Raw genomic sequence first — 11092 nt, 5'->3', positions numbered from 1 at the left:
TATTATATTATATTATATTATATTATATTAAACTTCCTGGCTTTTTATAAAACTAACTTTTCACTATTTAAATAGAGTAATGACTTCTCGTAATGCTTATAGGGTGATTGTTTGTAATTCGGTGACTTCAACTTAGGGGTGTATTTGTCTGCATCTGTTATTCACAACTATTTGTTATTTGTTATCTACTATTCGCACATGCAGATGTAAATGCGGTTAGCAAAAATTACTATTCGCGTATTTGGGTGCGCATAACAGTTTTAAAGTATAATCGCATCCACATACCATTTACATTTAACAAATTCACGAAAACGATGTCGTGTGGGTGTTTAATAACAAAATGGTGTTGTTTTGGATCAAGTATAGGATATGTTTACATTGTTTTTAAGTGTAACATGAAATCAATATATTTTTAAGACATTAGGGCTTCAAAAAAAAAATAAAAAATAAATTAAAACAAGCCAAAAACACTAAAAATGGTTCAAATTATTTTTGAAAGTGTTTAAAATAGGGCCTAATGAAGACCCAAAGAAGGCAAAAAAAAAAAAAAAACTAAAATAGGCACAAAAAGCTCATTAATAGTCATTCTTAATACGCGGATAACGAATATTAAGGGTGTTAACTAGGTCCCGGCTGGTTCCTGGTTATTGGCCAAAACCGGGAATTGGAACAGAGGTACCCCGATTATTGGTTTTGGGAAACCAGAACCAGGTAACCGGTTCTCAGTTAACCAGCTGGTTCTGGTTTGTACCTGGCTATCCAGACTGGGTAACCGGTTTTTTAAAAAATTTGTATTTTGGGCTTATTTTAGGTATTAAGTCTAAAATAAGCCCATTTTTTTGCACACAATTGGCCCATTTTTAAAAAAGCTATTAGTCTTTTTGTTCCACTAAATTGGGCTTTGTTGTGATTGTTCCAAATAAAAAAATAAAAAATAAAAACCTCAAAAGCCCAAAAATCCTAAAAATCCTAAAAAATCAATGTTTTTGCATATATGGGCCTTAAAAATAAAAATCCAATTTTTTAAAATACCCTAAAAATCATTTTAAAAGCTTACCTAATAGGCTAATACATAATATATGTAAACAAGCTAACAACAAAAAGAAATATCTCCTCACAACTACACATCTAAAGAAAACAATAAAAACAAGTATTTAAACAAAGCAACAATCACAATAAATACCCACCCTGGCATAATTCAAACCCTCCCTCAATAATTAATATATGTATAATAATAATAATAATAAAAAAACAAGTATTTAAATAAACTACCAACCAAAAGAAATACCCCCTTACAGTAAAAATAGTTCATAAACATATTACAAACACAAGGAAACCTAAACTAAAAACTAAACTAAACACTAAAAAGTAAAAATAAAAGCAAAAAATATATATTAATATATATAAAATATTAAATTATAATATTACATATATATAACCGGGTGCCAAAAAAGGGAACCAAAACCGAGGTCCTTGGTTTTTGGTTTTTTTCCAACTGGAACCGGATCCTGGTTTCGGTCCCGGTTTCTCAGTATTTTTTGACATCCCTAGCGAATAATGACCGCATTTAATAACTTCAATAACCAAGAAGAGATGGTTAGTAAAAACATTATGTGGCTACGGATATTCCAAATAACCACATTCGCATCTGCATATACACCCTTAATTCAACTTATGGTATATAACATTATATTTCGATAATGCAATCCTCACAATGAATTAGAGAAACATGTCATAATATTATTGGTGTTGACGTTGTATTCTAACAATTTCCGTTAAAACTTTGGACGAAAATTGGGTGCAATGACCTCTATATTTGTTAATTTTGCTTATTACAAGAAGTTTTCGATCACTTTTTATATCAAATGGAGTTATTTCAAATCGGTAAAACCTCAAGATTGATCTTACTTTTTCCCATTTATTAAAAGAAGACCATCTAAGATGGAGTGATAAATCAAATTAAAAGGCTATTAACCCTTACAATAAAGAAGTTATTTAAATTCCTTCATTTGGGGCTAGACTTTTTTTCTTGAGCTCCTTTAGGTCAAGACTTAATAATCTCTCATATCCGTGTAATGAAATAGATCACACTACATTTATGTGGCCCAAAAAGCCAAAAAATTCTTTAAGTACTATCAACTTATAGGTCAAGCTATATAAATGAATGTCACAACAATTCAATGGGGGTGGGGCCACTACATTTTTTTTTTTTTTTTTTTGAGTTTGGGGCCATTACAACTTGGAATAAGATCATTTCTAGTAAAAAATAGATTGGAGAATATTCAATTCATGGCTAAGATTTATTCTTAAAAATTCTAAAGCCACAAATGACAAATATGACACATTTCCACTAACTAAAAATAATAATAAAATATTATTTTAAATTTAAATAAAAATAAAAAACAAAATAATAAAATATCAATGGGTGGCTAGCCACTCCTTAATATTTTATTATTTTATTATTTATTTTTATTTAAATTTAAAATAATATTTTATTATTTTTTTTAGTTAATGGACAGATGTCCTATTTGTTGCTTTAAGATTTCTAAGAATAAATCATAACCATGAATTGAATATTCTTCAGTCCATTTTTGACTGGAGATGATCCTATTCCCTACAACTTGGGGGAGGCATAGTTTTTAAACATTTTTATCTCATGTTGTATAACTATGGATGCATTTAATGTGGCCAATATCTGTTTTTTCAGATATGGTTCATTTGCATGGCAATACCTCACAGGCTCAAACCATCACCTGATCATTTCATGACCCAAAATTTGATGAGCCATTTTTGGAGGACCTTATGGAGATTGAATAGAACTGAGTAATTATGCTGAATTTGCATTCAATTGATCTCAAAATCAAACCATTTAGTGCAACCCATTTGAGATTGTCTATGGTCAAAATTCATATAGTGTTCTAGAGACCTGGATCCCATTCCAAATCAAAGTAAAGTAAACAAGAGAGTTGAGGGGATGATTGATTACATCTAGTCCATCCATGAAGAAGTGAGGGAAAGGATTGAAGATGGCAAATATTCATTGTTATGGACATTATTGGACAAACTTCCTTACTTGAAACTCTAACCTATGTAAAAGTTGAACTAAAATGCCAATGCCACTGTTCACAATCTTTCAATTTAGACCTCTACCAAGGCAATCTTCAGTTCTAGCTATCACTGTCACTTCAAAAAAAAAAAATTGGTACGAAAATTTTATTTTGTAATTTGTCTCAAAAGAAAGTAATGCTAAAAGTAAAAAAAGAAACAAATGCAACTAGAAGAGAAAGAATGGGATGCAACTATTAATAGAAGTTGGAAGAATAGGAAGGAGATGCAAAACATATATAATGAGTTAGAATATTAATTAGAATATAAGAAAAAGTAATACTATAAACTATATTTTTATTTCATAACTATTCCATAATGTTGATGTGGCATTTTCAACCAACCATTTATTTATTTTTTATTTTTTAATAATTACATTAACATTGTGGGATTAAAAATGTGGTTTGTGCATCTAGCATTACTTTATAAATACCACACTACTATTCCATTATGTTCACATGACACTACCAATTCACCCTTAAATCAACCATTGCTAGAAGAAAAAGAAAAAAGGATCAATGGTGGACTAGTAATGTTATGTCAGTATAGTGGAATAATGATGTGGTAGTGAAAATTAGCTCTTAGATTAGCACTTATATAAAAAAATAATAGCCGACTTTTTATTACCACGTCATTCAAGTTGTCTATACTTTTGCTCATTAGATTTAGTAGTAGGTTCATTTGATTTTCATTGTCATATCATTCAAGTTGTGTGACAAGAGTATAACAATTTATTAAAGAGTAATGCTATATCGGGATCCCCAACAATAGCTAGGGAATTGTCCTTCAATTTTATTTTATTTTTTAAATCTTGACCATTGATTCTCATCCAATAGTTTAGAATCTGCCACGTGTTCACTAATTAAAAAATATATATATTTTACTATTTATTTTATTTAAAAAAATGATAATATATATATAGGGTGACCGGCCACCCCATTTGACCATAAGGGGTGGCTAGCCACCCCACGTGAAACATGGGGGTGGCTTTCCCCAAGGGCCGGTTGGGGGTGGCCGAAGCCACCCCATGGCCCTAGCGGGTGGTTCGGCCACCCCTAGAGCCAAATAAAAAAATTTCAACTTTTGGAAGAACACGCTAAAAGCCACCCTCAAGGATTGGTTGGGGGTGGCCAAAGTCACTCCATGGCCTTAGGGGAGTGGTTCGGCCACCCCTAGGGCTAAACCAAAAAATTTTAACTTTTGAAAGAACACGCTATACCTAGGGCTGGGTATCGGTCGGTTAAGACCGGTTAATGGACTTATCGGTCGGTTAACCGATAAGTTATCGGTTAACCAAATCTTAACCGATTACCGACTGATAAGAAATCTTAACCGAAAATTATCGGTCAAATCGGTAATCGGTCGGTTAAACCGGTTTGGGCTTTTGTGGGCTTTTTTATTGATTGCTCATTGGGCCAAAAATTAATTTGAGAATTGCTAGATTGAGTTTTGTGGGCTTTTTATTAGGCTTTTTTTTTTTTTAGTTTATATTAATATAATAAACTCTTTCTCTTACCGGGAGCATCATCTGAGATTGCTCCATGAGCAGAAATGCAAAATCGTTTCTACTGTTCTAGCTTCTGGAAGCCCATTTCGTTCCAATGAACAAAATATGTCAACCAAAAAATCAAGCTTTATCTGATTCAAAATAGCAAAATTGAAATTCTTCATTGGAAGGAAATTCGACATCGTTTTGGTTTTAACTTTTAATAATAAATATAAAATTTTAAAAAATTAAAAGTTAAAATAACTTATCGGTCATATCGGTTAACCGATAAAAAAATTTTAACCGAGCGATTACCGACCGATAAGCTTATCTGTATAAAATTTTTAACCGATTACCGACCGATAACTATCGGTTACGGTTAATATCGGTTCGGTTAAAGTCGGTAATCGGTTAATCTGCCCACCCCTAGTTATACCAACCTCGGAAAGATAAATAATAATGAGATGTCCTATAACACCAACTTTGGAAAGATAAATAATAATGAGATGCCCTATAACATTAATTGTTTTTGTTTTTAATAAAGGCTAATTTTTAGAAACTGAAATTTTTGGGACTCGCATCGCAACTCGATCGCATTGATACCCGCCAATAAACCATCGACAACTGTCCTTCAAAAGACGAACTCTATCAAGCACAATCCAAGAATTTCACCCCAACTACCCCTAGCAAGCCACGCTTTCCTCCAACTTCTGCTTTCACTGCCAAAGGATTCTTCTTTCTGGCCGAACATAATAAAACGCTTTCCTCTACGTAAAAGGAAAGTATCACCTCGTGTTAGTACACCCACTAAATCCAAACCCTCTTAACTTCCCAAACTACCCTGACCTTTTCGCCAAACCTACTGAACCCCACTTCAACAACTAAACCAACTGTGGGGGCACAACAGTCATTCCATCACCAATCCCTCTACAAAAGCATCGCGCGTATCCAAAACGACACCGTTCACGTCCACAACGGGCACCCGAGCCCCCTGTAACTTGTTCCCTCCTCATTTGCTTTCCATCGTTAACCCTCCTTGGGGTTTATAATTCCAATCCCATTTCGTTCCTCTTCTTCTCCTTCTTCTTCTTCTCTTCTTATTTATTCTGTTACTTGATACAATTCGTTCGGTACTTGTTGATCTGCGATTCAATAATGGAATTCTTTACCGAATTGTTTTGAATTGTCGAAATCGGAGCCCTAATTCATACAATTCATCCGGTTCGCGTTGATTGCTTGGTTTCGGATCTGCGAGGAGCGTTTCAATGGCGGATCAGGAAGAGGAGGACCTCCGGATGGCCCTGAGGATGAGTATGCAGCACTCTCCGCCTGAGCCCAAGCGAAGCAAGCCGAGGGATGCTCCGGCGGGAACTCAGTCGGGCTCGCCGCAGGAGTCGCCGGAGTCAAAGAGCCGACGGCTTCAGCGGGAGCTTATGGCTGCCGCCGCCGAGAAGCGAATGCTGGCCTCAAGGACCACAACGGCCTTAGCGGGCTCGGGTTCCGGTTCCGCATCGAAGGTTGTGAATAAAGCGGTGGAATTGGGGGCGGAGGGTTTGGGTTCGGGAAAGGAGTTATCGGAGGAGGAAGCGCAACAGTTGTTTTCGATGGTGTTTGGGAGTGAGGTTTCCAAGGACATTCTTGCACAATGGACTAATCAGGGAATAAGGTAATGCTTGATTTACGAGCATGATTTTCAATGTGTGAAGTTTTTATCTCTTTGATGCAAGCTTGTAAAATCTGTGATCATTTCGTTGCTCGACATTTCTAATTGGATGAGATGTGGAATTTGAGAAAATTGCTTAGTGCTGTCGAGTATTATAGGTGTCTGGGAGTTGGAATGTAATTTGAATATACTACATTACTAATTAATATAACGTGGTTTATAAAGCTCGTCTGAAATTCGGTTGTTTTGGGTGTTATTACACGGCAAAATTTGGGTTTGCATTATCTTCACCTCCACAATCCATCCGAATGGAATACAAAGCATTGATAAAAGAAGATACATAATCCACCTCCTAATTATGCACCATTCTGATAAAATTTATGTCCCAATGCACCTCATCATTGTGAGCAAACATGTGGTCAGCCACTAGAGGATCCCTATCCCTCACAATGGAAAATAACTCCAGAAAGGTTTCCTTTAGAGAATGATCCCCATACCATATGTCATGTCAAAACTTGGTTCAAGAGTCATCACCCACCTCAACACTAACAAACTAGAGAAGGCATCCCAACCCCTCCTAATATGTTTCCAAAGATTCACCCCATATGGCCCAGTGACAACATTAATGCACCAACCACCCACCAAACTACCATTTTTTTATCCACTATTTGTCGCCAAAAAGCCTCTCTTTTCACAGCATACCTCCACAACTACTTTTCCAAAAGAGCCTGATTGAAAGTAAGCAAATTCCTAATCCTCAAACCTCCAAGATGAGGAGTACAAATCTTCTTCCAATTAACAAGATGGAATTTAGCGTTGTTATCCAAATCACCCCACAATAAATCCCTGAGCAATTTTTCTGTCTGATTAGCAACACTAACATGGATAGGGAAGAGAGAAAGGAAATAGATAAGAGTTTGGAAAGTGTGCTCTTAATCAACGTTAATTGACCACCTTTAGGTAAGTAGAACCTTTTCCACTCAGCTAATCTTCTCTCCATGTTCTTAATAATTGAACACCATATAAATTTAGCCTCAAATGGAGCACCCAAAGGGCGGCCCTAATATTTAATGGGCAACGACGAAGCTCTACAACCCAAAATACGAGTCAGATGATTCACATTGAGCACATTATCAACAGGAACCAATTCATATGTAGCCAAAAATCTTCAACTCTGAAGCAACTTCAAAACATAGAACACACATTAGATAACATCAAATAACGAAGAACACACATCAGATTTTTTTTTTTTCAAAAAAAAAAATGGCGAAAAGGGGGTACCATTAATCAGAATAGAGAACCGAACAATGGATAAGCAGTGCACAATCTAATTCCACCACTTCTCTTGAAGCTGCATGTCCGTAACATGTGTAACAAAAAATCCTAGCTAACGTGGTCAGAAGCCTTGTCTAAGTCCAATTTACATAATACTCCCGACTAGCCAGACTTGAGACGATTATCTATACATTCATTGGCAATGAGAACGGAATGTGAGATCTGACGACCTCTAATAAAAGCATTATGAGTCTTAGAAAAGATATTCTCCAAAACAGTTTTCAATCGATTCGCCAAGACCGTCACAACAATTTTAAAGACACCACTCACCAAACTGATAAAGTGAATTGAAGATAACATTTAACCTAAGCATATGTCTAATTGCTTAATTTTTATATTAGTTGGTTTCAATTTCAGCATCGGCTCTATATTTTGGTAAGCTGATGATGAAACGAATTATTTGTCTCTGTGTGCCTAAAATCTGCTACTTTATGTATTTTCCAGTTCCAGCCCCTAAACTTTCCATTATCAAGCTAGTACTTGTCTAGCAAATTACTTTAATAGGCTTGTTTTCCTTTAATGAGAATCTATACATACTTCATCTTTATAGGTTTGTTTTTGAGATCTTTAATATCTTCAAGAGTCTTCATTTTTTTCTTCCAAGATCAGTTCCGCTGGTTTCTATTTCCTTGTAATAATTAAACAATAAATCTTTATGGTAATTTCATTTTCTTGCTCTTTATTAGCTGATATCACAAAAAACTCTCGTATAGGTTTAGTCCTGATCCAGACACATCTATGGGCCTAGTGCAGCATGAAGGTGGGCCCTGCGGCGTCTTAGCAGCCATACAAGTAATGCCCTGATTACTCAACATGGTGTTTATGTTCTGTACCTATTGCTTTCAAGATACTTTGTTGTGTGTTATATCACGTATGCTCTAAGTAATGATTTCTTGTTTCAGATAGGTTAATTTCATTTTTTTTGATAGGTTTAGGATAACTAGTACCAGATAGGTTAATTTTATGATACAATAAATACTACAATATGATCAGTTTGCAACTTCTTTTGATGGCAAAGTTTAAATCTGTTACTATGGGTTAAATTGAGTTGCAGAATTAGATGAATACGTGGAATATTTTGGTTGTTCAGATCAACTGAAAAAAACTGCTGTAGATGCACGCTGTTTTAAGATTTATTCAACTAATTAGTTTGTGGAACTTTATGAGAGCTTTAAAGTGTGAAGTGCAATTGCAGAAGACATGTGTGAGGTCCTGTGGATAATAAGTATGGGAGTTTGGTGGTGGATGGTGTACTAAGGGGGTCACTGGAGCTTATGGGATGAGTCTTTGGAAACACATTACAAGGGGGTGAGATGTTTTCTCTAGTTTTACTAGTTTGGAGGTGGGGTGATGGCTCTCGTACCAGGTTCTGGGATGGCGTATGGTATGGAGACCGTCCTTTAAAGAAATATTTTCCAGAGTTATTTTGTCTTGTAACGAATAGGGATGCTATGGTGGTTGACCTTAGGAGTGTTAGCATTGATACGGTTCATTTGGACATTAACTTCATTAGGTTTGTGCATGATTGGGAGATGGGCTCTGCCTCCTCTTTCTTCAATGTTTTGTATTCCACTATGGTGGGTCAGGAAGGCGATGATAGACTATGTTGGACGCCCTCAAAAAGAAGATCCTTTGGGGTCAAATCCTTTTACAAGTTTCTTCTTCCTAATGTTGACTCCTCATTTCCTTGGAAGACATTTGGAGGATTAAGGCTCTTTGGCTTTCTTCACTTGGATAGCTTCCCTATCACTTTGGATAATATTCACAAGGGTCACATCGTAGTGATAGATTGATGTTGTATGTATAAAAAGAGTGGGGAAACTCCATATCATCTTTTTCTTCATTGCGATGTTGCGAGGGAGCTGTGGATTATGGTATTTCAGGTGTTTGGGGTAGAGTGGGTTATGCCTATACAGGTGGTGGATTTTTGGCATGTTGGAAAAGAAGGGTTGTTTGGAATGATATCAACATTGTTTGGAATGCAAATTATGCAATTCCTGCCTTTCTAATGTGGTGCATTTGGAGAGAAAGGGACGCTTGAAGCTTCAATCGTGAGTGTTATAGTTTGTATGAACGGTTTAGACACAAAAAGCGGAGGCTATTATATTATTCAACTTATGTTAACCTAATACAAGCATCCTATTATATAGGATTAGGGAAATACCATAGAGACTAAAATACCCCCAAAACCCTAATGACTCAAACCCTAACTCTTCTAACACTCCCCCTCAAGCTGGAGCATATACATCATATGAATCCAGCTTGGAATATACAAGCAAACGAAAAACAACTAGAAAACATATTCTAACACTCCCCCTCAAGCTGGAACAGCTTGGGCCACACAAGTTAATTAAATAAAACTTCAATGCCGGTTGAAAAACTCGTTGGTAACTTGAACAACCATTTGATCGGTTCTCGCCAAAAAACACCAAGGCCGGTCGGATGCAACGATCACTTGATCGGTTCTCGCCGGAGAATCCAAGGCTGGTCGGATACATCGATCTTGGGATTGGTTCTCGCCGAAAAACACCAAGGCCGGTCGGATGCAACGATCACTTGATCGGTTCTCGCCGGAGAATCCAAGGCTGGTCGGATACATCAATCACAAACAACAAACAAACAACAAATTTTCACATGATTAACCAACAAGATTAGCCGGAAAACAGATACCGGAAAAACAAAAAACTTTGCCGGAGCTTTGCTGGAAATATGCCAGAACTTCGTCGGGGCTTCAAAACTGGCCAGAAACACACAGAACTGGCCGGCAGTACTTAAAAACACAAGAAAAACACTGAAAAACAGAACAGAAAAAGTCACCGGAGGCTCGCCGGACCTTCGCCGGAGTATCGCCGGATACTCGCCGGAGTATTGCCGGAGCTCGCCGGAGAAGACAGAACACTCCGACCACTTCAACAACAGCAACTAGAGAATCAATAGAGGGCCACACAGTAACGTTTTAACACCAAAAACATCAAATCGTCGGAATTTTTTTTTTTTTTTTTTTTTTTTTTCCGATGGCTTCTGCAACTTTTCCGGCTACCACAGAATACTCCGGCCACTTCAGACAAGATAGAAAACCACCACAGAACCATCCAGCCAGCATCACAGAACATCAAAAACAAACAAAATATATATATATATATATATTTTTCTCACCGGAAGGAGTTCCGGTCACCTTAAAACAAGAACAAAACAGCTCTACGGAGCTCTTTGAAGGTACTGCCCGTGTGGGTTAGCCCACACGGGCAGTGCTGCCACCAAGAAGAAAACTAAACTACCCAAGAATCGAAACAAGCTCTGATACCATGTTATAGTTTGTATGAACGGTTTAGACACAAAAAGCGGAGGCTATTATATTATTCAACTTATGTTAACCTAATACAAGCATCCTATTATATAGGATTAGGGAAATATCAAAACTATAACATGGTATCAGAGCTTGTTTCGATTCTTGGGTAGTTTAATTTTCTTCTTGGTGGCAGCACTGCCCGTGTGGGCTAACC

At 36.5% G+C, this 11092-nt stretch overlaps 1 protein-coding gene across 1 annotated transcript in view; it reads left to right on the top strand.

The window, feature by feature from the left end:
• The first annotated feature begins 5398 nt into the window (after positions 1-5398).
• The window catches only part of LOC132184409 (uncharacterized), an 18296-nt gene continuing 12602 nt past the window's right edge, over positions 5399-11092 (top strand). The window contains exons 1-2 of the mRNA XM_059598034.1: positions 5399-6257; positions 8303-8381. Of these exons, the coding sequence (XP_059454017.1) occupies positions 5857-6257; positions 8303-8381 (480 nt within the window). The 5' untranslated portion in view covers positions 5399-5856. The remainder of the gene's footprint in view (positions 6258-8302; positions 8382-11092) is intronic.

The sequence above is a fragment of the Corylus avellana genome, chromosome ca6 (genome assembly GCF_901000735.1).
Source record: "Corylus avellana chromosome ca6, CavTom2PMs-1.0".
NCBI classification, from domain to species: domain Eukaryota; kingdom Viridiplantae; phylum Streptophyta; class Magnoliopsida; order Fagales; family Betulaceae; genus Corylus; species Corylus avellana.
The sequence above is the reverse complement of the archived record's forward strand: the minus strand, read 5'-3'. Positions and strand labels throughout refer to the sequence as shown.